General features: G+C 37.3%; 1 protein-coding gene across 4 annotated transcripts; it reads left to right on the top strand.

The window, feature by feature from the left end:
• The first annotated feature begins 89 nt into the window (after positions 1-89).
• Positions 90-26,953, top strand: C6H5orf22 (chromosome 6 C5orf22 homolog). Of its 4 annotated transcripts, none has more exons than XM_074077677.1 (9): positions 90-251; positions 1,534-1,679; positions 4,128-4,277; positions 13,174-13,519; positions 14,940-15,002; positions 15,241-15,362; positions 17,409-17,475; positions 20,980-21,119; positions 24,072-26,953. In XM_074077677.1, the coding sequence occupies exons 1-9, from the start codon at positions 171-173 to the stop codon at positions 24,202-24,204; spliced, it is 1,248 nt and encodes a 415-aa protein (XP_073933778.1). In that variant the 5' UTR covers positions 90-170; the 3' UTR covers positions 24,205-26,953. The 4 variants fall into 4 exon arrangements, with proteins under 4 accessions (XP_073933778.1, XP_020024592.2, XP_073933779.1 ...); XM_020169003.2 differs by having other exon boundaries at positions 13,174-13,603; XM_074077676.1 differs by lacking the exon at positions 90-251 and adding an exon at positions 268-556 and having other exon boundaries at positions 13,174-13,603.
• The last annotated feature ends 433 nt before the right edge of the window (positions 26,954-27,386 follow it).

Raw genomic sequence — 27,386 nt, 5'->3', positions numbered from 1 at the left:
ACCAATCACCTACGTCGATCCCTCTGACGCCCGCCTGTCTTCCAATCCGGAAGCGCAACCGGGTGAGCGCGCGTTTCCGCCGGGGTAGAGGGGCGGGTCTGCAACTCGGGCATTCCGGGGTGTTCCCCGGGGTACTTCAGACGCGTTGCGAGGCAGACGGGTGCGAAGACATGAGTGACTCCACGGGAGAGAACGCTCGCTTGCGGCGCTATCCCGAGCTCCCGGTGTGGGTGGTGGAGGATCATCAGGAGGTGAGCTGGCGGCTGCCGGACCCTGAGGCATAAACTCCCGGAGCCCTGATGAGGCGGGTTTCGAACGGGGAGACTTTCATCAGCGCACTTGCCTAGCATGCACCAGGGTCTGGATTCAATGCCCAGCCCTGGGAAAAAAAAAAAAAAAAAACACTATAAAACTTGTCTCCGGAGTTCAGCGTCCTTGACCTGCAGTTAACCCTAGTTTCCGAGACTTTTTGGGCGTCATTACCCCAATCCTGCCGTTTACGTGGAAGGGTTTATGCTAAGAAGGCGAGCTCTGTCTGTGAAATGGGGTACTAATGGTAATATTCTTTGTGTGCATAAATCTCTCAACAAGGTGCCCAGCAGTTCACACTGAAAGATGTTTCCTGGCTTAAAACTGGTGTGTTCATCTAGACGTCTGGAAACCAACCAAAGAGACCCTTGGATCTGAAAAAGTTGTTTAAAAGTATCACGCACAGGCCTTGGAGGTTCTCTAGCTGGGGATGGGCCCGGGGAGAAAGCACTTACCCAGCAGTGGCTCAGTCCCCAACACCCAAGGGGGAGCAGAGAAGGAAGAGAAGTTTAGTGATGGAGAAAGCTAAGAAGGGAGAATGTTGGGTTTCTCTGAACCTAGACATGGTGTCGGTGGGCCTGAGAGGCCAAAGTGTGGATTGGCAGTGCTTTCCTATTCCATATTAAACCTAGACCTAGTGAGGATGTTCAGAGTCCTTGCATTGGCTCACATCTGTAATCCTACCTACCAGGGAGGCAGAGGTCAGGGGGATCACACTTCAAGGCCAGGCCAGGGAAATAGTTCTCCAAAAAATTAACAGAAATGCCCAACACAAAAAAGGGCTGGCAGAGTGACTCAAGTGGTAGAGCACCTATCTGCCTGAGTTCAAACTGTAAAAAAAGAATCCTTGCAGACCATCTAGTCCAGCCCTGCCATCCTAAAGTCCTAAAGCTACAGAAAAGACCCAAGACCTACAACACACAGGTAACACTGGACCCTGCATTCACTACTTTGTTGCTAGCCCTAGTCCTGACCTGTTCTCTCACATTACCTGTTGGGTTTGAGATGAAGACAGACAGCTAGAGATGCAGGTAGGAAGCTGTGAGGGGGAAAAGCCTGAGATCATTATCTGAACCACCTGCAATAAATAAATTTTTATTTTCCCCATATTTAACAACTTGGTGTCCTTCCAGCTATGCAGCTTTGTTTCACATTGTTTCAGTCTGCATTGGAGTAGGAGTTGGTGATTTCAGTGCCAGTTCTGAATGTGTCTCTCTTCTACAGGTTCTGCCTTTTGTATACCGGGCCATAGGCTCAAAGCATCTTCCTGCCAGTAATATAAGGTTTTTACATTTTGACTCACATCCAGACCTCCTTATTCCCGTGAATATGCCAGCAGATACCGTGTTTGATAAGGAAACACTCTTTGGGTAACATGATTTTTGTTAATAATTTTCTAATATATTTGAAATACAACTTTTAGTAGATGATAAACAATTAAAGTAATAAAATTTGCTAAGCTCATGGGTTTTGTTTTTGTTTTATTTGACTTTTTGCCTTCCTGATTTTATTTAGAATAAATAAAGGAGCCAGATAGGAACCAGTTGTGGTGATATGTGTCTGTAATTCCAAAACTTGGAATGCTGTCCAGAAGAAACTTGAGTTTGAGGCCAGCCTAGGCTACACAGTGAGGTTAAGGCCAGTTCCTGTTGCATGTGACTGCATAGCAAAACCCTGTCCTCAAAAAAATAAAGCAAGCTGTTTTAAGATTTTAGGTTTCCTGGCCATATGGTCTATGTAACAATTATTTTTGTCCTGGTAGTGTGAAAGCAATCATAGATGCTATGTAAGCAAATAGCAATAGCTGTGTTTCAACAAAACTTTATATATAAAAAGAGGCAAGCTAGTATTTTCTGACGTCTAATTTAGAATATAGAACTTTATGAGAGATTTAAGAAGTAATCTGAGGAAATTCTACCTTCCTCTCCTATTTAAAAGTCTGGGATATTACTGAGATACAGGAAAAAAGTGTCTTATCTGAACACAGTCCCGTAATTGTAGGAGCAACACATCTTTAATTTGTATATCTTTCCAGTATTGAGTCCTTCCTTAGTTTATTTTCCAGGTCAAAAAACCTATTTAAAGAGCTGGTGGAGTGGCTCAAGTAGTAAAGTGCCTGCCTACCAAGCATGAGGCCCTGAGTTCAAGCCCCATTACTAAAAAAAAAAAATTCCTGTTGACTTTCAATTATATAGAATTAGAGATAGTGAAATTCATCCTCCATCCTCCAGAAAGAATCATGTCTAATGTATCTCTAAAATGACATTCTGGCTTCTCTTCTATAATAAAGTTTCCTAAGGGCTGGGAGAGTGGCTCAAGTGGTAGAGCACCTGCCTAACAAGCATAAGGCCTTGAGTTCAAGCCCCAGTGCTGCCAAAAAAGTAAAAAATAAAGAAGTTCCTTGAAATTCTGTCACTGTTTTTTCATGTGTATAATTGTTAGATTACTTTTGGCCTACTGCATTTCTTCTAGTTGACTTTTCCAAAACCTCAAATTGAGGTACTAATTCCTAAAGAAATGTGGTGTTTCTACTATTGTTCTTACTCTCTTTTATATTTAGAGGTTACATATTTTAGAAATTGAAAAAGAGCCTAGCTACTCTGGAGGCAGAGATCAGGAGGATCGCAGTTCAAAGCCAGCCTGGTCAAATAGTTCATGAGAACCTATCTCAAAAAAACCCATCACAAAAAAGGGTTGGTGGAGTGGCTCGAGGTGTAGGCCCTGAGTTCAAACCCCTGTACCAAAAAAAAAAAAAAAAGGAACTTGAAAAAGACTATAAAGCTTACATGCAAACTGCAGTTAGTCCTAAAGTAACAGTTTTTAGTTTCAGGATTCTTTTGTACTCAAAATTAAGCTTTTTTTAAAATGCATGTTATATTTGGATAGATTTAAAATTAAAAGTGGTAAATTTTTAAACTTTGTTGCAAAATAATATATTGATACTTCTGCATAAAAAAGATATTTCATGAGAAATAAGTGTATTTTGCAAGTCAAAAATTATTAGGAGAATGGCATTGTTTAAAACTTTGCCAATCTCTTCAGTATTTGCTTTTATATAAGATGGCTGGGTTCTCATATCTGCTTCTCCATTCAGTCTGTTGACAGGTTCTTGGTTAAAATATATGATAAAAATTCAGGCCCTCACAGAAATGGAATTGGAAGCAGGAAAAGCATTGTCATAGTCTTTTTAGATAATTGTGAATATTCTTTGATCCTACACCAAAATATGACAAGTGATAGTTTCTTAAAGTTTAGTTCCATTGTGAAATCCAACAATTCAGCTACAAGTCTATAAAGCCATCATTTATTGATCACTCTTTCTTCAGGAAAAATGGTGCTCAGTTTGCAATTCAGTTTTTCCTTAAGGCAGCCATTGTATTTCACAGTATGTAGAAGTACTTTCTGTGCACTTCTCCTTCTACACAATATTTTAAAATGCACACTCAGGATCAAGAATTAATAAAATCAAGGGCATTCTTAAGTGAAACTAGCTTTTTTTTTTTTTTTTTTGCTGGGAGAGAGGGACGGAGGAACTAGTGTTTCTCAGTGAAGCATGTGATGACTTCTAGTAGAGTTTTGCTGCCACTTAGAACATCAGTCAGTCCACCAGTTTGCAAATGTCAGTACAATGAAAAGGGGAACTAATACATTAGTATTTTTATACAAATAGTTGTAACCTAATGGTAAACCTGAAGGGGTCTCAGGAACTTCCCAAGAAATCACACGATAGGACCTACTGCCTTAAAATATTGTGGATGAAATAGCATTTGGGGAAAAACACTAATAGCTTTAATGTTTCTTTTCCATTTCTTTTCCAGAGAATTGAGTATTGAAAATTGGATTATGCCTGCAGTTTATGCTGGTCATTTTTCTCATGTAATATGGTTTCATCCCACATGGGCTCAGCAAATGAGAGAGGGCAAACACCACTTTTTTGTAGGCAAAGACATTTCTACCACAACAATCAGGTAACTAAGTGTTTTTATCATCCTTTGTATCTTTACTCACAAACAGGATCAGATTAAGCCTCAACTCCTTCAAAAAGAGTTCTTGAAACACCATAACAGGTTTTCAAGATTCTTTACCTCCTTCATAAACTGTTTATATTTTGTTGCTGGTTGAATTGATTTGTTTTTCTTTTGGCTGTACTGGGGATTGATTCAGGGCCTCGCAGTTACTTGAGCTATTCTGCCAGCCCTCCCCCCGCCCCCTTTTTTTTTTTTTTTGGTAGGGCTAGGTTTTGAACTCAGGGGTTTTACACTTCAAAATAAAGTGTACTGCTTGAGCCACACCTCCAGACTGTTTTGCTTTGGTTATTTTGAAGATGGCGTCTCATGAACTGTTTGCCTAGATTGACCTAAAACCACAATCCTAATCTCAACCTCCAAATAGCTGGAATTGGCATGAGCCACCAGTTCATTTTCATGTTGGTTATTTTTTGAGGTAGGGTCTCTCACTTTATGCCAAGCTGGCCTGAACCACAATCCTACTGTTTGTGCTTCCTCAAACAGCTGGGATGACAGACAGGAGCCACTGTACCCAACCATTGGTTGAGATTGCTGGGCTGACCTTAAACTTTGATCATCGTGGTGTCTACCTTCCAAGAAGCTAGGATGACAGGGTTGAGCCACGGCACGTGGCTAGCCTAAATTGGTTTTTGCATAACATAATCTTCATAAGCCGAAATTCAGCCTCCATTGATAACTAACTTCATTAAGTCATTGAAATAGCTTACAGATTTATATATCCAATGGGACATTTTACTGTTTCCTTCTGATGTAACTGTTATGTATTGAATTTAACAATTAGGAATGACAAAATGAAATTATTCCACTTTGTTTTAATAAATCCAATAGCTAAATAAGTAAGTTTTAGGTTTTAATTTTATTAATATGATTAGTTTTAGGTACTTAGTCTAAATTAAATTATTGCATCTTCTGGCTTGAGTTACTTGTGTATCTGTTTTTGTTGTATAAGATATTTAACCAGTGTGCTCTGTATCTTGTGATGCTTCAGTATTTTTAGAAATAACTGTCTATTGTTGACTTAGTAGAAATTCTCTTGTGATGTGATATTTTAAACACTATAACTACAACTTTCTAGAACCTGAAGGATAATGGGATGAAATGATAATATATTGAAAATTAAATACAGTCTTCCTCAGTAAAAATGATATCTTACAAATCATTTAATAATACTCTAAACTTTGGTAGTATGTTTTCTTATTTGCACAAATACCTTTGTTGTGATATATGAACACTGTATTTCTTTATTATATAGTTCAGAAGAAATAATTACAACTCAACATATAATAAATATGGTACATAATATTGGTCTTTATGAAAGAGTGATTTTGAGTACTTAACTGAGGAAACCTAATTTAGTCAGCAAAATCAAGTGATTTTGTATGATCTAATATGTTTAAAACTCAATTTGTGATAACAATAATTGGAAGATTTTTATTATCATGATTTTAGTTACTCCTACAAGTAGAAATTAATGGAAGAGACACAGTGCATATAAGCATACAGTCTGAGATTACATGCATGTTTGCATAAAAATGAACAAAGTAAAACTTCCATTATTAAAAAGAATACTAATTTAGATCAAAGATACAGCCTTTGTCTTCCTTATGATCATTTAATAAGCTTAGACATAGCTGGTGGCTCATGCCTGTAATCCTAGCTACTCAGGAGGCAGAGAGGAGGATCAAGGTTCAAAGCCATCCCAGGTAAATAGTTCTTGAGACCCTGTCCCGACAAAAACCCATCACAAAAAAAGGCTGGTGGAGTAGCTCAAAGATTTGGCCCTGAGTTCAACCCCACTACCACAAAACAAAAAAAAAAACAAAAAACCTTAGACTTGCTGGTGGCTCACACCTGGAATCCTAGCTACTTGGGTGGCAGAGATCAGGAGGATCATGGTTCAAACCATTCTTGAGACCCTAACTCAAAAAACCCCAGCACAAAACAGGGCTGGTAGAGTGACTCACGTGGTAGAGCACCTGCCTAGCAAGCATGAGGCCCTGAGTTCTGACCCCAGTACCACCAAAAAAAATGCTTAGACATTTTTATTGTCATTAATCTATTTTTAGACACTATCTTTAATTTTATAGTTATATATACTAGGTATGGGCAGTGTGAAATATATACTATTATTTTAGTTTTATAGAGCATGCTTCTGAAAGAACTACTTGAGTATACTAATCTAAGTACTTACCAAGACAATATAGTTGAAAAACTGACAACATAGTGATATGTCTAGGATCAGAAATCCGACTGGGCATGGTGGTGCATATCTATAGGCTCAGCTACTCAGGATGCTGAGGCATCAGGATCCCTTGACCCCTGAAGTTGGGGACAAGCATGAGCCACATAGTGAAACCCTGTCTCTTACAAAGAAAATCTAGGATTTGTGACATGTGTTCTGTGGAGTATGCATTTTTTTTAATTTTTATTTTACTCATACGTGCATACAATATTTGGGTCATTTCACCCCCTTCCCCCATGCCCTCCCTTACCCTCTGACCCCCTTCCTCTGCCCCCCACCCCCTCAATACCCAGCAGAAACTATTTTGCCCTTATTTCTAATTTTGTTGAAGAGAGATTATAAACCATAATAGGAAGGAACAAGGGTTTTTGCTGGTTGAGATAAGGATAGATATACAGGGAATTGACTCACATTGATTTCCTGTGCATCTGTGTTACCTTCTAGGTTAATTCTTTTTGATCTCACCTTTTCTCTAGTTCCTGGTCCCCTTCTCCTATTGGCCTCAGTTGCTTTAAAGTATCTGCTTTAGCTTTTCTGCGTTGAGGGCAACAAATGCTATCTGATTTTTTAGGTTTCTTACCTATCCTCACCCCTCCCTTGTGTGCCAAAGCTTTTATTATGTGCTCAAAGTCCAATCCCATTGTTGTGTTTGCCCTTGATCTAATGTCCACATATGAGGGAGAACATACGATTTTTGGTCTTTTGGGTCAGGCTAACCTCACTCAGAATGATGTTCTCCAATTCCATCCCTTTACCAGCGAATGATAACATTTCATTCTCCTTCATGGCTGCATAAAATTGCATTGTGTATAGATACCACATTTTCTTAATCCATTCGTCAGTGGTGGGGCATCTTGGCTGTTTCCATAACTTGGCTATTGTGAATAGTGCCACAGTAAACATGGGTGTGCAGGTGCGCCTGGAGTAACCTGTGTCACAGTCTTTTGGGTATATCCCCAAGAGTGGTATTGCTGGATCATATGGTAGATCAATGTTTAGCTTTTTAAGTAGCATCCAAATTTTTTTCTAGAGTGGTTGTTCTAGTTTACATTCCCACCAACAGTGTAAGAGGGTTCCTTTTTCCCCGCATCCTCACCAACACATGTTGGTGGTGGTGTTGCTAATGATGGCTATTGTAACAGGAGTGAGGTGGAATCTTAGTGTGGTTTTAATTTGCATTTCCTTTCTATAGTCTTCCTCAATCTCTTTCTTCAGAAGTGTACAGTTTTCCTTGTAGAGGTCTTTCACATCCTTTGTTAGGTTTACACCTAGGTATTTAATTTTTTTTTGAGGCTATTATAAATGGAATTGTTTTCATACATTCTTTCTCAGTTTGTTCATTATTAGTATATAGAAATGCTAATGATTTTTCTATGTTGATTTTATATCCTGCTACCTTGCTATAGCAATTGATGGTGTCTAGGAGCTTTTGAGTAGAGTTTTTTGGGTCTTTAAGGTATAGGCTCATATCGTCTGCAAATAGGGATATTTTGACAGTTTCTTTACCTATTTGTATTCCTTTTATTCTTTCTTCTTGCCTAATTGCTGTGGCCAGGAATTCCACTACTATGTTGAATAGGAGTGGAGATAGTGGACATCCTTGTTTGGTTCCTGATTTTAGAGGGAATGGTTTCAGTTTTTCTCCGTTAAGTATAATGCTGGCTGTAGGTTTGTCATTTATAGCTTTTATAGTGTTGAGGTACTTTCCTTCTATTCCTAGTTTTCTTAGAGCTTTTATCATGAAATGGTGTTGGATCTTATCAAAGGCTTATTCTGCATCTACTGAGATGATCAAGTGGTTTTTGTCTTTGCTTCTGTTAATGTGGTTTATTACGTTTGTTGATTTTTGTATGTTGAACCACCCCTGCATTCCTGGGATGAAGCCTACTTGGTCGTGGTGAATGATCTTTTTGATGTGTTGTTGAATTCGGTTTGCCATTATTTTGTTGAGGATTTTTACATCAATGTTCATTAAGGAGATTGGCCTACAGTTCTCCTTTTTGGAGGTGTCTTTGCCTTGTTTTGGGATAAGTGTAATACTGGCTTCATAAAATGTGTTAGGTAGTTTTCTTTCCCTTTCTATTTCATGGAACAGTTTAAGGAGGGTTGGTATCAGTTCTTCTTTAAAGGTCTGATAGAATTCAGCAGAGAATCCATCAGGTCCTGGACTTTTCTTTTTGGGGAAACCCTTGATTGATGCTTCAATTTCATTTTGTGTTATAGGTCTATTCAGGTGATTAATTTCCTCTTGGTTCAGTTTTGGATGATCATATGTATCTAGAAATCTGTCCATTTCTTTAAGATTTTCAAATTTATTTGAATATAGGTTCTCAAAGTAGTCTCTGATGATTTCCTGGACTTCCATGGTGTTTGTTGTTATCTCCCCTTTTGCATTCCTAATTCTACTAATTTGGGTTTTTTCTCTCCTCATTTTAATCAGGTTTGCCAGGGATCTATTGATCTTGTTTATTTTTTCAAAGAACCAACTTTTTGTTTCATTAATTCTTTGTATTTTTTTTGGTTTCTATTTCATTGATTTCAGCTCATATTTTTATTATTTCTCTCCTTCTATTTGTTTTGGGATTTGCTTGTTCTTGTTTTTCTAGGAGTTTGAGATGTATCATTAGGTCATTGATTTGGGATCTTTCAGTCTTTTTAATATATGCACTCATGGCTATAAACTTTCCTCTCAGGACTGCCTTTCCTGTGTCCCATAGGTTCCGGTAGGTTGTGTTTTCATTTTCATTGACTTACAGAAACTTTTTAATTTCCTCTTTTATTTCATCAGTGACCCATTGTTCATTAAGCAATGAGTTACTCAGTTTCCAGCTGTTTGCATGTTTTTTGTCTTTACTTTTGTTGTTGAGTTCTAGTTTTATTGCATTGTGATCGGATAGAATGCATGGTATAATTTCTATTTTCTTATATTTGCTGCGGCTTTCTTTGTGCCCTAGGATATGATCTATTTTGGAGAAGATTCCATAGGCTCTGAGAAGAATGTATATTGCGTAGAAGTTGGATGAAATATTCTGTAAACATCAACTAGGTCCATTTGATCTATTGTATATTTTAAACCTAGGATTTCTTTATTGATTTTTGTTTGGATGACCTATCTATTGATGATAATGGGGTGTTAAAGTCTCCCATGACCACTGTGTTGGAGTTAATAATATGCTTTTAGGTCCTTCAGGGTATGTTTGATGAAACTGGGTGCATTGACATTGGGTGCATATAGGTTGATGATTATTATTTCCTTTTGGTCTATTTCCCCTTTTATTAGTATGGAATGTCCTTCTTTATCTCGTTTGATCAATGTAGGTTTGAAGTCTATTTTGTCAGAGATAAGTATTGCTACTCCTGCCTGTTTTTGGGGGACATTGGCTTGGTAAATCTTCTTCCAGCCTTTCATCCTAAGCCTATGCTTATTTCTGTCAGTGAGATGGGTCTCCTCTAAGCAACAAATTGTTGGATCTTACTTTTTAATCCATTTCATCAAACGGTGCCTTTTGATGGGGGAATTAAGTCCATTAACATTAAGTGTTAGTACTGATAGGTATGTGGTGATTCCTGTCATTTAGTTGTCTTAGTTGTTTGAAGGTTTGGTTGTGTGTACCTAAGTTGAGGTTACTCTCTACTGTCTTGCTTTTTCTTTTCCTGTAGTTTCATGCTGCCTGTCTTTTCATGGTTAAGTTGGGTTTCACTTTCTGTGTGCAGAATCCCTTGAAGAATCTTTTGTAGTGGTGGCTTTGTGGTCACATACTGTTTTAGTTTCTGCTTATCATGGAAGACTTTATTGTTCCATCTATTTTGAATGATAGTTTTGCTGGGTAGAATATCCTAGGATTGAAGTTATTTTCATTCAGTGCCCGGAAGATCTCACCCCAAGCTCTTCTTGCTTTTAATGTTTCTGTTGAGACGTCTGCTGTGATTTTGATGGGTTTACCTTTGTATGTTATTTGTTTTTTCTCTTACGACCTTCAATATTCTTTCTTGGGTCTCTGTATTTGTTGTTTTAATGATGATATGTCGTGGGGTAGTTCTATTTTGGTCTGGTCTGTTTGGTGTTCTGGAGGCCTCTTGCATCTATATGGGAATAGATTTCTCTAGATTTGGGAAATTTTCTGTTACTATTTTGTGGAATATATTACGCATTCCCTTTGCTTGCACCTCTTCTCCTTCTTCGATGCCCATGATTCTCAGGTTTGGTCTTTTGATGGAGTCCGTGAGTTTTTGCATTTTGTTTTCACGGGTCTTGAGTTGTTTAATTAATAGTTCTTCTATTTTTCCTTTAATTACCATTTCATCTTTGAGTTCTGAGATTCTGTCTTCTGTTTATTCTATTCTGCTGGATTGGCCTTCTGTTTTGTTTTGCAGTTCTGTTTCGTTCTTTTTCTGAGGTTTTCCATATCCTGAGTCATTTCCTCTTTAATGTTGTCTATTTTTGTCCTGAGTTCATTTATCTCTTTATTAATCGTGTTCTTTGTTTCACTTTGGTGTTTATACAGGGCTTCTGTGGTTTCTTTTATGTCTTGTGCTTTTTCAAATTCCCTATTTTTGTTGTCTTGGAATTTCTTGAGTGTCTCCTGTACGTTTTGGTTGACCCTATCCAGTATCATCTCTATAAAATTCTCATTGAGTACTTGTAGTATGTCTTCTTTTAAATTATTCTTGTGGGCTTCATTGGGTCCTTTGGCATAGTTTATCTTCATTTTGTTGGAGTCTGGATCTGAGTATCTGTTTTCTTCATTTCCTTCTGGTTCCTGTACTAATTTTTTGCTGTGCGGAAACTGGTTTCCCTGTTTTTTCTGTCTTCCCGTCATTGTCCTTGGTGTTGTTACTGTCCCTGTACTGTGTGCAATTAAGTATTTTCTAGCTTGTAATAATAACAATGGTGATATTCAGAATGGAAGCGTGAGAGAAGAGAGAAAGCAAAGTTAAAGAGGGAAAAACAAATAAGTTAAAAAAACAAACAAAAAAGTTTCAAAGATATAAATAGGGAAAGATAGTGTACTAATCAATACTAAGTTGAACAGGCATTAGAGAGACAGACAGAGGATTGAGAAAATAAAATAATTAATTAATTAATTAAAAATAAATAAATAAATCTCCAAGTTCAAATGCAATAAAGTTTCAGTCTTAATAATTTTGGTTTTAGTCCCTCAGCCTCCAATCCTGGAGATGGTGTCTCAGAAGTAGTTCTGTCATTGTCTCATCAAAGGGGAAAAAAGCCAAAAAAAAAAATAAAAACACCATAAAGTGTTCTGAGTTCAAATGCAATACAGTTTCAGTAAGTTTTTCAGCATGCAGGTGTAGTTTGGTTATTGTCTCATCAAAGAAAGGGAGGAAAAAAAAAAAGAGTCTGGAGACAGTTCTGTGAATGGCTATCTGCAGCTGTGGCTTGCCTGCCCTCTGCTGTCAGCCTGCTGTTGCTGGAGGCTTTATTTATGCAGGTCTCAGGAGTGAGCTTAACACTCACCTGGCCCCTCAGGCTTTGTTTACTTAGAGTTCTCTTGGGTGCATCCACCACTGTTACAAGCTTTCCCCTAGCTTTCCCCTTTCAAAGCACACTGGGGGAGGTGACACTGCACCCACTTTTTCAGGCCTGTGTGTTTATTTACAGTTCACGTGGGAAGTGGGTCTTCCCCCCTCTCCTGTGGAGTTTTCCTCCCACCACCACTTTTACAAGCTTTCCCGCTACTGGTTGCTGGGCATGTGCCGCCGCTCCTGCCTTCTCCCGCCCAGCTTGTTTATTTACAGTGCCCTCTTTGCTGCATGTCTTTTTTGTTGTTACTGCTTATTATTCGGTTGTTTTTTTCTTTTTCCCTGGGTGGGGGTCAGTCTGTCCGGGGGGCTATGCTGATCTGGCCCAGGGTTGTCTGTGGGAGTACCGTGTGCTGCTTAGCTCACCTTGTGGTCTGCATTTTCCCAAGCAGTCTGGGCACTGGCCTGGAGTATGCATTTTTAAGTTGCTTTTCGTGTTAAAAATACTATGATTATACAGTTTAACAAAGCTTTGAAATAGGTCAGAGGAAGTTTCTATTAAGAGAAATTATTTGCAGTTGTAATTTTTCTTGTAAGTGATTTTTTTTGGATAACGATTCAGCTAGGAGAAACCAAAGTAGTCCTGGCCTAGACAAGAGAAATTTATTTCTTTCTGATAGAGTTCACCACACATAGCCTAGGCCTATGTGGCAGCTCTACAGTTAAGAGAACCCTAGTTCCTTCTGTCTTTGTTCTGCCGTCTCTGGATTCCTCATAGTCTGAAATAACTTGCCACTTCCATGTTCAGGTGCCAGTTGGGAGGGGGGGAAAACAAGGCTCCATGCACTTTTCTTCCTTTTATAACCAATGACCAGCAGTTACCTAATTAGCCACATCTAGCTGCAAGATAGACTAAAAACATGCAATCTTTTACTTGATCAGTTGTATGCCAACTAAGAATTTGGAGAATACAGTTTCTACAGAACAAGAAGTACAAATATAAAGACATCTCTCAAGTTTTTGTCAAATATGTCTTGTATTTCTGTGATGCCACAGTGAAATATCAGCTGGTTTGACAATTCTTCTTTAAAATGTTTTTTTCTTCTGTTCCAGAGTTACAAGTACAGATCATTACTTCCTAAGTGATGGTCTTTATGTACCTGAAGACCAGTTAGAGAACCAAAAACCATTACAGTTGGATGTAATTATGGTAAAACCTTACAAACTCTGTAACAATCAAGATGAAAATGCTGCAGTGTCATCGGCAAAGAAGCCTAAACTAGCACTGGAAGATGCAGAAAATGCTGTCTCTGCTAACTGTGACTCTCATTTAGAAGGACTGCAAAAGGACACAGTGACACAGAAAAGTGACCAAGCTTGCCGAGAGCCATCATGTCCATGTTCTTCTGAAAGCCAGCAGTGCCACAGTACGGCCAACACTGGTGAAATGCTGGAAATGGTAAAGAAAGGAGATGCATTTGTTTTAGATATTGACTTAGATTTTTTTTCTGTCAAGAATCCCTTCAAAGAAATGTTCACTCAGGTAAATATGGCATTTTGAAAAGATGAATGTTGAGTACTGTATTCACCTTTGTAGATTAGGGATAGCAAGCGTTCTAGAGCCAACAGCCAGATAGTTTCCTAGAACCAATAGCAAGATATTTAATTATCTTAGTTTTCAGAGGCCACATTCTCTTTCATATATTTTCTTCTTTTGTTTTTAATCTTTTAAAATTATATGCAAGTGGAACATTTCCTAATCCAAAATCTAAAGTTCTTCAAAATTCAAAAATTTTGAGCACTATTATGAGGTGCACCAATAAGATTATACGTATATTTCAAAACTCAAAAAAAAACCACTCCAAAATCTTATATACTTCTAGTTCCAAGAATTTTGGATAAAAGACACTCAACCTGCATTATACCTTATAATTTAGTAGGTATATTTTTAATATCATAAAGATAGTAGAAAGTTAAGTTCTGTTTGTTTTATCTATTGCTTATTAGCTCTGTGACCTTGAGAAAGGTACTTCATCTTTCTGACCTGCAGTTTCTTCAAGTGTAAAGTGGGAATAATAATCATGCCCAGTAAGTCAGGTACCTCCGTGGTAGAATGCTTGCCTGGCATGCACAAGGTCCTGCCTGAGTTCAGTCTACAGCACAGCAAAATTAATTAACTAATTAATCAGACCCAACTCATAGGATTGTTATGATCATAAAACACTAAGGACACAACATTGAGCCTAATAAAATTTAGCCCTTCAATGTAACTTCTTCCTGGAAGTAATCCTAAATAAGATTATTGAGGCCATATGCATCCTTCTATCTATTGGAGCTTTCTAGTTATGCTAGACAAGGGGAGACGTTTTCCTACAAAGTCTGGGTATAGCAGACATCTTTATTCCCTTGTATAGAGTCTCCTAACTCAGGTTCTGTGTCTGTCAGTCTGCCTCTGGTGTTACCTTTGTGCTCCAGAGTTCTCTTCTGTTGCTGAGAAATGGCTGGACAGTGAACATGGAGTTTTCTGTTGTCATCATTAAAGAATGAACATCTCCTATAACAGCTAATGTCTATTTAGGTCTAGAATATATCCATTTGTATAACAGGATATAATTAGAGATACTTTTATCTCATATCCTGTTAGCCACCTAGTCTTCTTCCAGAACTAATTTTTACACTTTACTGTCATTCCCAGCTGGATAGAGTTGCACTGAAGAAATTTACAATGGAAATATAAAATGGACATTATATAAAGTATAAAACAGACTGAGTCATAGGTTTGCCAAACAAACCTATGAACATTATCTAAGATGTTCTCCTGTGTCACAGGCACACCATTGAAGAAAATTAACCTTAGGTTCTTTTGTTTTATTTTCTAGGAGGAGTACAAAATCTTACAAGAGCTTTACCAGTTTAAAAAGCCTGCTAGTAACCTAACCGAGGTATCTGCCCTCAGTTTCTTCTGGGTTTTATCTGTTCATCATATATCTAACAATATATTGTAGCTTATTAGAGTGATTGCAAAGAACTGTCCAAGTTGTGTGTGTGTGTGTATATGTGTGTGTGTGTGTTTAGTACTTAGAAGTCATTTTTAATTAATCAATTGAATTTTTATTATAGGATTTCACTTGTTTTTGGAAAGAATAACTATATAACCTAAGCTTTTCATTATTTTTAAAGGATGATTTGGTAGATGTTGTTGATACTCGAATTCATCAGTTAGAAGATTTAGAAGCAACTTTTGCTGATTTGTGTGATGGTGATGATGAAGAAACTATACAGAGATGGGCTTCAAACCCTGGGTAAGACACACCCCCAAAAAAACTTTTCCGCAAAGCTACTAATTTTCAGTCATAAATATAGTGTCAGGTTTGTTGGATAAATCGCCTTTTAAAAATTAGTATTACATTTCAACACAGATTTGCTAATAATAGTACTTATTGAGCTTTTATGTGCTTTGTGGATTTTCCAAGTGTTAGGCCATTTTTTTTTCCTTATAGCAGTCTATGGTTTCATTATTACATCCATTTTGTAGATGGGGAAACCAAGGCACAGAGTTTAAGTTTGCCCAAAGTCACACTGTAAGTAGGCATGCTTTTAATTATTGTGCAATAACTGTCCCTAACTATAAGGTGTTATGCTAAGTCTTACAGAAAATTAAAGATGAATGCATGGGTAGTCCCAATTCCACATAGAATAAGGAAGAAAAAAACGCAACTTAACCCATCAGTAGAGAAGTAAATTACTTGACAAGTAAATTAGAGCATAAATACTTTCCTCCTCAATGAAACTCAATGAAAAAATTATAAATGCCCTGATTTGATTATTGTATAACATATACATGTATCAAAGTACTACATTATATCCTGTAAATATATACAATTATTATGTGTGTCAGTTTAAAAAAGAATAGCCCAACTCCGAGTAGAGAAGTTTATTTCCAGTCTGTCCATAATATATGGCAGGTGTATTTAAAGCTTGCATTCCTTATCAGATCACTTATTTGGCCAGTTCTCACACTGTTAACATACCTGAAAGTATGAAGAGAAAAGTCCTTTGCAGTAAAAACCTTTGATATTGAACTTGGCACAAAAGAATATTGACATAAATATTGTGGTTATTTTTCTCTAAAATAATTCTTTAAATCTATAAACTCAGAAAACCAGAAAATTAAAAACCATCAGACAGACCTTTTATTCTTATGCTCATAAGACTGGAACTCTCTTACTTTAAAATTAATATCCCACAAACTGTAAGCTTTTTCTCTATGGTGTAAATGTCAGAAATCAGTTGTGGGCTGGTGGTGTGGTTCAAGTGATAGAATGCCTATGTAGCAAGCATGAGGCTCTGAGCTCAAAGCCCAGTACCATCAAAAAAAGAAAGAAATCAATTGTAAAATAGTAACATAAAATGGAAAGTTAGAATTCTAGTACTTTAATCTAGAACATGAACATGTAATGATTATTGAAAGTAATTGATTCATCTGCCATATAGAAAAATACAGAAACTGGGACAGTGGTTGTGTCTGAAAAGAGAAATCATGGCTAAAAGATGAAAGTATATGACCAAGAAATACCTCCTATTGCTATGTACATACTCAAAATATTTGTTGTAATTTTTACTTAAGATATTCAGAAACACTCCTGAAATGTATATATCATAAAGTTTGACTATTGTCATTAAGGAAAGCAATGTTGAGGAAGAATAATTTATAATTTTGACCATATCAGTAAATATTGATCAGTTACTGCTTTGTCTCTTCAGTATAGGGAACTAGTTCTAAAAACAATTCCCTTTTTTTCTAAATTATAATGGAAAAGGGAGAAAGAAATACACAAGTCACAAAACATGAGTCTTGCTTGAAATACTGAAAAGTACCCACTATTCTGTGATTTCATTAAGTCCCAAGCCAAGCTTAAAACCTAAAAATCAGTAGCAAAAATAAGCCTAGATATCTTAGACTCCTGAATCTTGCCCATAGACAGTGTCACCTTCCACTGAAACCTGTGCCTGCTGAGTCCACCCAGGTAGCTCTCCATCACCTGCAGGGAGTTTCATCACAGACTTGAAGCCTCAATGGACTTGAAGACTGTAGCAGTGGTGAGTTTAGACCTTGGTAGTAATTAGAGAGGAGAAAGAATAGTACCAGGAAAAGAGAGTGAGTCAGTAGAGGGAACATTTATTTCTTAATATTTTAAGATGATAATTGAATAACTTTAACTTTCATCTCCAAGCATCATATGAAGCATATTATCCATAGTAAATGTCAAGAGTAGTGTATCATTTGCTACTGAAATTTTAGTTGACATAGTTGTAGTGTTTGATTGACTGTGGTACCTTTTTTCCAGAATGGAATCACTAGTTCCACTTGTACAGAGTTTGAAAAAACGGATGGAAGTTCCAGACTATGAAATGGTAAATAGTTTATATTAAAGTGTAAAATTGACCCTTTATAAAGTCACTTCTCTGGGTTAAAAAAAAAAAAATTCACTTTTTTTTCTTTTTTTAATTTTTTTTTTTTTTTTTTTGATGGTACTCCAGGCCTCACACTTCCTAGGCAAGCACTCTACCACTTGAGCCACTCCACAAGTCATTTTTTTTTCTTTCCTTTGTTTTCTGTGTCGTGTTTTGGTGGTACTAGAGTTTGAACTCAGGACTTCACACTTGATAGGCAGGCACTCTACTGTTTGAGCCATTCCACTAGCTCCAAAAATTTGCTTTTTGCTGAAGTGATTTATTTTTATTTGTGTTTCTAACGTCCAAATAAATTCTTAAGAAAAGAACTAAATGAAAAAATACATACGTTTTAGAAGCAGAATACCACAAAAGTTTTCCAGGAAAGCATTCTTCTCTCAATTTTATGTATGAAGCAAAAGTATTATATATTTTTATTGTTGTTCATAGTCAAATCTCACTTCACCAAAGACAAATAAGTCCACAATTTCTAAAGTTCAACCTTTATTGATTCCTATTTAAACCCCCTTTGTCCTTTCTTCTCTAATTATAAAAATAAAAAGGGAAAGAACTGTGGCTAGTACATTTTGTGTGTTAGCTCTTTGTTGCTTGTCTACAGCGATCTGAATGCTATGACCAATGATGCTTTGACTCATAATTCTTTTATATCACTTTATATTCTTTAAAGCAATATATTTTCCCATTAAACCCAGTACTTAAGAACACTGAAGCTTAAAAAGTTCAGATGAAGTCCAGGCATGGAAGTACTCTGCTGTAACCCAGTTATTCAGGATACGGAAATGAAGGGCCAGCCATCAGGAGAGAAGGTTGGGCGTGGGGGGCGGGGGTGGATAGTGAGACCCCGCCCATCTCAACTGACAAGCTGGTTGTGGTGGATCACATTTGTAATCCCAGCTACATAACACCACTGAGGCCAGCCCCAGGCAAAAATGTAAGACTCTATCCCAAAAAGTAAATCAAAAAGGACTAGGGATGTGGCAGGTAGTAGAGTGCCTGTCTAGCAAGTGTGAGTCCCTGAGTTCAAACACCAGTACTACAAAAAAAAAAAAAAAAAGGATTCAAAAGTTGAAGTGACTTTTCATAGATTTTTATGCCAGAGCTGAGACTTTCTGCCTCTTAGGCTGCTGCTACTCTTACTTCAGTAAGGGGTGTTTTAATGTTTCCTTTGGTTGTGTGGAATATAATCAAACCACCTTATTTGAGCTAATGTTAAGTACTATCTTAATCTTCATAAAAAAATGAAGAATAAAAATAATACCAGCAGAATATCTTGGTTAACCATGATCTAATCCAAGACCCACTCTTTTTTAAAATGGCGGTTGTTAAAAATGATAGAGTTACGGTACAGTGCTTGCCTAGCATGGGCAAGGCCCTGGGTACCATTCCCAGCTCTGGAAAAAAAAAAAATGATAGAAAACACTCAGAGATTGAAAATGCTTTGAGCTCATTTGAGATCATAAATTGTATCTTTAGGCAGGTGTGCTTTGATCTGGATTTTTTTGGTTGCTATTGGGGGTTTTCTGTGATGTTTTCAAGAGAAGAGATGGCAGGGTTCGGTCACAGATGATATAATCAGACATAATGTGCTTATTGCTGCAATGTAAGAAAACTGAATGATTTGATTATTTTAGTAGACAAGAATCTATAATTTTACTATATTGAATGATAATTGCAAATTAAATCTTTGATTTTGGTATCCAAAGTCACCAATAAAATAGTGTTTTCCACTTATGTACTGTAGGCAAAACTGTGATATATTTTGAGTTTCAGTTTGCAAAACTTTAAAGTTGCAAAACTTTTGAGGTTGCAAAAGGTAGCCTGTGAGCCACTTCTAGCTTTCAGGCTGATTTACTCCATTACATATAAAACATACAGATACCAGTAGTGTATGGTTATACATATAGGATACACAAGAAAACAGTATGTTAAGTAAGGCAGGAGGAAGACTTTCTCTTAATATCTTCTCTAAAAGTGCGGTCTTTAAGAGACCTTAACACCCACCTCAGGCTGGGGGACAGAGATGGCCCAAACAATGTATGCACATATGAATAAATGAATTAAAAAAAAAAAACCCACCTCAGCAGGAAGTAGCTAAATGAAATTTCATCATCTCTTTCCAAAAAAGAAAAACAAAAATATATATATAATATAATATATATATATATTATATAATATACAATGTATATTAAAAATATATATATTTATATATTAATGAGGGATGATAGGGTGAACATAGGGCAGCCACTTTAGGACCAGACCCCCCTCACAGGTGGCTTACTGGAAACTCTCCACCCAGCCCCAAAGGGTAACAGACATCCACCTTTAGCTATCTACTAGAAACTCCCCACCCAACTCCAAGGAATGACATATATTCTTAAGACATTATCTCAGGAGAGGGAGAATAGGACTGATTGAGGATTTTCTCACCTAGCTACCTTCCTGGGACTTCTCCACCAACCTCCTGTATATACTCGCAATCTGTAAGTGGCTAGGGGCTCTAGTTCTCTTTCTGGAGACCCCTCTGCAGGTTCCTTCTCCCCAATAAAGTGTGTTGATGTTCAGCCATCAAAAAAAAATAAAAGAACTGGAGATGTGGCTCAAGTGGGAGAGCACCTGCTTCGCTAGCATGAAACCCTGAGTTCAAATCCAGTCCCATCAAAATAAATAAATGAATAAATAAATAAGATGTCCAGCTATCTGGACACCACTTACTTGGCCCAGTCAAGAAGATACATAAAATTAACCATCACTTACCTGTGGCAGAGAACACTGTCTTCCAAAAATAAATAAATAAAAAGTGGGGTGAGAATATTAGTTATAATTTTATAGCAGTTTTTAAAATGTAGGTGAAATCTGTAATTTGCTGGAAAATATGAATTGTCAAAACTGACTCAAGACAGAGGGCTGAAGGTGTAGCTCAAGCGGCAGTCTTTGTCTAAGCATGCACAAGGCCCTTCAATCTCCACTACCAAATAAAAGATAAAGAAACAGAATGAATCCATGATAATAATAATAAAATAATAAAGAAGCAGTTAAAGAATTATTCCTAGAAAAGGCATTGGGTCAAGACCAGTGGTTAGGCCATTTCTACCAAAACTTTGAAGAGCAGATAACATCTATACCTTAAACGGGCGCTGGAGGCTCACACCTGTAATCCTAGCTACTCAGGAGGCACAGTTCAAAGCCAGCCCTGGCAACTAGTTCACTAGACCCTATCTCAAAAAAAAAACCCATCACAGAAAAAAGCCTGGTAAAAGTGTAGGCCCTGAGTTCAAGCCCCAGTCTGTAAAAAAAATAAAAATTTGTATCTTAGAAACTGTTAAGTAAAAAATAAATCCCAATCCATAAAAACATGAAAAATTAAAAGGTTTGTCAGCAGAGCCATTAATGATTAAAGAATCTTTTAAAATCAACAAAGTCAATGTAATTTTTAACTATTTTCAGGTTCACCAAGCTGGTTTAACCTGCGATTATTCAGAACTTCCTCACCATATCAGCACAGAACAAGAAATTGAATATCTTATTCAGTCTGTATATTATTTACTGAAAAATTTGCCAAAACCTACTCTTGTGACAATTGCAAGGTAAGTGTGGTAGGATTGAATATGAACCACTGAATATATCTAGGTCCTAATCTTTGGAATCTGTAAATATGTTGCCTTATGTGGCAAAGGGACTTTGCAATGGGATTAACTCAAGGATTTTGAGATGAATTACTATGGATTATCTGGGTGGGTCCACTATTGTCATAAGAGTCCTGCTAAGAGGGAAGAAAGGACAGAATTAGAGTAAGACCTTGGAAGATGCTATGCTGCTAGCTTTGAAAAGGGAAAATGGAGCCACAAGGTGAGGGATGTAGGCAGCATTTATAAACTAGAAAAAGCCAGGAAACAGATTCTCCCCTAGAGCCTATATGTGTGTGTGTTAAATTGCTTCATCTTTACTCCCTATTTATATGTCTCTAAACATAGCAGTTACAAATGCAGACAGTTATCCATGTGTTTATTGTATTAGCCAAAAATCCATAAGTAGCATTGTCATGATGATATGATTTTATCAATTATTGAACAACCTTTTAGTAAAGGTCTGAATTTAAAGTTCAGTCTTTCCTCAATTCTGAGTAGTTGGACTCCTGGAAAATTTATCTTATATTTAATCCATTTTTTAGAATACTTTGTATATATGTAAAACTGTTAAATTCTAGGTTCACAAAATTAAAAAACAGCCAGGCATGGTGGCACACATTTTATAATCCCAGCCTACTTGGGAGGCTGAGGCAGGAGAATCAAAAGTTTGAGGCCAGCCTAGACTACATAGTGAGACCCTGTCTCAAAAAACAAAAGAAAAAAATTTAAACTAGTTTCTTACTTGTATGAGTGATCACTGAACTTTGGAAACTGTGCAGGACAGAGGGAAGTTACTTATATTGAAGAAGTATCCAGCATACAGCAGTCACTCCTGCAGCCCAACCCTGTTGTCCCAATCCCTAGAATGTCAATAGCTTTCCTGTAGTCATTATGATAATAAAAAACATACCTGCAATTTCTAAAACACCGTCTTGTGGGTAGCTCCCATCAATAGCCATTCTCATAATGTTTAAAAAGAAGTCAGTAATCATTTTGAAATCATTGAAGCAATTGTTAAGGCTTATAAATTAAGTTTTTACATATGGCACTTTTAAATAGTTCTCTATATGTATATATTAGTATTTAATAATTTAACATGCTCTTTTATCATTTTACTGTACCTTAAATTTTTATATCAAGCCTAAAAAGTAACCTGGTCAACAGAGAATGAAATGAATTTGCCATAAGTTTTACAGATTATTTCTTTATATCTAAAATGCTTATGCATAGGAGTAACTACTGTCTAAATCCAGTTGCTTCAAGAAAGATATCAGCCGGGTACCGGGTCACATGTCTATAATCCTAGCTACTCGGGAGAGAGAGAACAGAAGGCTAACAGTTCAAGACCAGCCTGGGTAAATAGTTTGCAAGACTCTATCTCAAAAATACCAACAGAAACGGGCTGGCAGAGTAGCTCAAGTGATAGAGCACCTGCCTATTAAGTGTGAGGCCCTGAGTTCAAATGCCAATATTGGCAAAAAAAAAAAAAAAAAGATTTTTATGCTACTCTTCTCCATCTATCCTCTAAATGCTTTTTCTTACCCCAGTCCAGAACCAGGAGACACTGATAAAATCAAATTCCCATCTTAATCCTGCTGTAATTTGCAGTAACATTTTTACAAGTACAATTCAAGTTATCCTTGATGAGTTCTAGAAAGACTCCCAAATATATTCCTGCCCCACCCTCCCCATTTTGTTTCTTTCTCCTTACTGCCTCGAAACTAATCCCAACACCAGCACATTCCCATATTTCATTTTGAACCAAGCCATGTATCCTTTTTACTTACATAGTTAACAAATTGCTTTTAGAAGTAAAATCCTGTTATCAGTTGGAAACCTCTACTCTGCTCATTTCTAGCCCTAATGTGTACACCTAAAAAAAGAATTAAAAGATGTCCAGTCACTAAGAATGAGCCCACATGTTCTCAACTGGCATCTCCCTTTTAGGGAAAGAGTAGTAGCACGCCAGGTGCCGTGGCTCACGTCTGTAATCCTAGCTACTCAGGAGGAAGAGAACAGAAGGATCACAGTTCAAAGCCAGCCTGGGCAAATAGTTTGAGAGACCCGATCTTGAAAATACGCATCACAAAAAAAGGACTGGTGAAGTGGCTCCAGGTATAGGCCCTGAGTTCAAACCCAGTACCACAAAAAAAATAGTAGCAGTTAGCACCGAAGCTCACATAACATAATTTCAGACTCATCACCAGCCCTTATAAACTGTTGCCTTGCGCAGGTTAATCTTTGTGTTAGATTTCTTTAAAGGTATGATAATTATACCTTATATTAGGCTTTTGTGTTTTTATAACCAATAGCAAAGAAAAGCTATGTAAAGAAAGATTTATTTGGGCTCATGGTTTCCAAGAACTCAGTCCATCATGACAAGGAGGTCTTGGCTAAGCAGAGTTCACATCATGGTGTCCAGGAAGCACAGAAAAGGAATATAGGAAGGGACCCCAAAGACATACACCCTATTGACCTACTATCTCCAATAGGCCCCACCTTCTTCCTTTCACTTCCTCCCAATAATGCCATCAAATTATGAATCCATTAAGGGAATAATCCATTCATTAGGTCAGAGTCCTCATGATTTAATGTCTCTCTGGAAATGCCCTTACAGACACACCAAATGGTATGCTCTACTAATCTCCTATACACTTCTTAATACATCAAGTTGGCAATCAAAATTAACCATCACATTACCATTTTACAGAATTGTTGAGAAAATTAAAGAATATAATTCATATAAAGCACCTGACATAGGGCAAACATTTAGTAGCTTTCAGAATTTGACACATCTGTGTTTTTGTTTTACAATGAAATCAGTACACATAGGCTTTTCCTCTCTTCACAGTATCATTTTATCCTTCTTATGTGTATTTTTTCTCTTCCCCTTTCTCTTCTTGGTTCCAGGTCAAGTCTGGATGATTATTGTCCATCTGAACAAGTCGACATCATTCAGGAAAAGGTCCTCAATGTGTTGCGCTCCCTCTATGGGACTCTAGACACTCACCTGGTGTATTCAGCAGAGTCTTCTCCATCTTGAAACAGACAAAACTCTAGGCTCCTATTAAAGTTTTGTATAGTAACGGGGTTTTCATAAACTTGTTTGTAAATGAGTCTTCCAGAGAATGCTTTTTGTGTTAACTTTTAGTTTAAATCTTTCTACTGAATATCTTAGAGATATTTTGAATCTCTAAACAAATAGCAGTTGTTGGATGATAGCAGTTTGTGTGTATGTATATGTTTGCATGAGGTCTTTTAGCCGCAGTTGATGGAACTGTTCCTTTCTTCCTTTCCATCATTGTCTTTATCTTTCTTTCCCCACCCCAAGTTAATGGACTATATAAGATTTATTTATTTGTTCAACTGGTGGATATTTATTAAGCACTTACATGTACAGGACATTATTAAGTACTAGATAATGTGATAATGAGCAGAATAGAAAAGGCTTCTGCTGTCTTCGGGGCTGAGAAGCAGATTGTGGGTTATAAGCAGTGTAGTGAGGGAAAGGGCAACCACAGGTATGCCTTACGCTTGCTCTTAGTACTCAGGACACGCTGGCCTTGTAGGAAAGTAACGTTCTCAGAAGCTACGAGCAAAAAGAACACCTTGCAGTTCATGAAAGTGTTACAGAAGTCTGCCTTTCCAAGGCTGTTGGAATTACGGCCAGGCTTTTGCCAGTTACTCTCCAGCATCATTTTTGTTAAAGAGGTCTAGTTGAGTAAACTTGACCAAACAAAATTTCACTTTGTTTTGTTTTTTACTAATCGGGGTTTTGTGCCTTTAGGTGGTCATTGTAGGCATCACTTGTCATCATAATCCCTGAGTGTCACTTTATTGGCAGTCCAGGTTGATATTTTTTTCAGATAAATCTGCTAATAAGAAGTAGAGAAAATTATGAAATCTTTAATCCTGACCTGCCATACATACTCAGGGATGTAACTGTCTTCCACCAGCTTCTTCCTAATGTAACAGAAAGCAGTAGTCTCATCCCTTGGTGAGTATAAGGCACAACCAAGAGATAAAAGAATGAAGAAAGGTTTATTGCTTGCAAGAAACAAGAAAGAAGAGGAAAGGCCTATTTCCCAAAGCAGTGTCTCTCCCCAAATAAAGGAAGCAAGGGGACTTTACTGGGAAGATGCATGCATGTTCATACCAGAAAGGCTTGTCATCACATACTGAGGTGGGCCCATTCCTATGCATGTGCATATGAGATCATACTTCATACATTTCATGTTTCAAAATGGACAGGCAGCCCCTAGGCAGAGAATTTAGCATTATAATGAGCCAAGCTCATTTTGGGTCACCCAAAACAGTCACTGGGTACCTTGGGTTGGGTAAAAGCAATTCTTTGGAGGTGGGAGTCTTTATCTGAAATGGACTTGGAAGTGATGTAACAGCTTCCCCTGCAAACACAAGTATCTGACCTTTTAAGTTCCTGTCTAGCAGCTCACAATGAATAAGTTAGTAACAAGTATCCTGAGATAACTTTTTAGAAAAAAAAAAATATGATCTCAGTGTTTAGTCCAGACTAGCCTTGAATTTACTATCCTCCTACCTCAGCCACCCGAGTACTGAGATTACAGTCATGTACCACCGTGCCTAGCTTCTGAGATGGTCTTTTGTTCTTTTTGGTGGGACTGGTGTTGTTTGAACTCAGGACTTTGTGCTTTGCAAAGCTGGTGTTATACTGCTTTAGCCATTTTAATGTGGTTATTTTTGGAGATGGGAATCTGTTAAACTGTTTGCCTGGGCTGCTCTTGAACTGTGATCCTCCTGATCTCAACCTCCCAAGTAGCTAGAATTATAGGTGTGAGCTACCAGCACCTGGCTGAGATAGTCTTAATCATGGAAATTCTTATTTTCTCAGTTTTCCAAAGTTTTCTGGGTGTTGGTGGCTCACACCTATAAACCTAGCTACTCAGGAGGCAGAGATCAGGAAGATCTCGGTCCAAAGCCAACCCAGGCAAATAGTTTGTGAAACCCTGTCGACAAAAAGCCATCACAAAAAATGGTTGGTGGAGTGGCTCAAGGTGTAGGCTCTGAGTTCAAACCCCAATACCAGAAAAAAAAATTTCCAAAGTTTTCTACTCTTAACTATGCTTTTTGTTTAGTAATAATCATTTCTTACTACCTTAATTTCTTTTCCCTTAAAAGGGAAGGAAAAAAACAATACCCATCAGTCCTCAGTCTCAACAAAGAAATTGTCTTCATTCTTGCAGGTAACCTCCAGATTTACTCTACCTGTGTACCTGTATAGTTGCACTTAGCTAAAAATCATAGTGTTACTTTCTGGGTAACGGACAGTACTCAGTGTCACTCAGTAGATGGCACTAGACTCCATTTTTCCAATGTTTTATTTTCCAGTGAAGTTTTTTGCATGAGTTGATTGCAAGTCTGGTAGCGCGGACACTTGTTTGTATTGTAAAAAACAAAACAAACTACTTTAGCTTTCCATTTTGAGAAAGTACAGAAAGGTTTATGTTCTTGTAAAATTAGAATTGCAAAATTGTACTATTTTTTTAAGTTTGAAATTTTTTGTTAGAGTTTCATAAACATTGCTTTTATGAGTAAATTATTTTGTGTGCTAAAAGGTATGTTTTGAAGTTTTAAAGTCTTTAAAGCAAACTACAACACTAATTTGTATCTGGTCTCAGTATGTCAGTGTCATTGATTTTATGAACCTATTTTTTTAGTTATTTATTGTGCTTTCCATGAACTCTGATATGCTTTATCATTGTTCTAACTCAAGCTAAATAAAAGAACATCAGTTTCCTTTATAGGAGCCCTAAGATTGTTTCCTTCTCATGCTCTGTGATTGTTTCTTTGAAGAATGAAATTCAGTCCCTATTTATTGGGTAAAAGCAAATTAATAAATTATGTCTGCATGTTCCAAATAGAAAGATATTGAATCAAGACACCCTTCATTTGTGTTCTAAGTCCCAGTGAGAAAATACATGTACAGATAATGAACTGTAAGATTTGAGTAGCTCTTTGAAATGTGATATAAGTATAAGCAAAGACTTAAGTTTGGGGTGTGTGTGTGTGTGTGTGTGTGTGTGTGGGTGTGTGGGGGTGGTGGTGGTGGTGGTGGTGGTGGTGGTGGTGGTGGTGGTGGTACTGGTGTTTGAACTCAGAGCCTCATGCTGCTAGGCACGCACTCCACTCCACCAGCCCAGGTTTGACTCTTAAGTTTACATTTCCCAGTGACTAGAGGAAAAATCT

Source organism: Castor canadensis, chromosome 6, assembly GCF_047511655.1.
Source record: "Castor canadensis chromosome 6, mCasCan1.hap1v2, whole genome shotgun sequence".
In the NCBI taxonomy this organism is placed as follows: domain Eukaryota; kingdom Metazoa; phylum Chordata; class Mammalia; order Rodentia; family Castoridae; genus Castor; species Castor canadensis.
The sequence above is the reverse complement of the archived record's forward strand: the minus strand, read 5'-3'. Positions and strand labels throughout refer to the sequence as shown.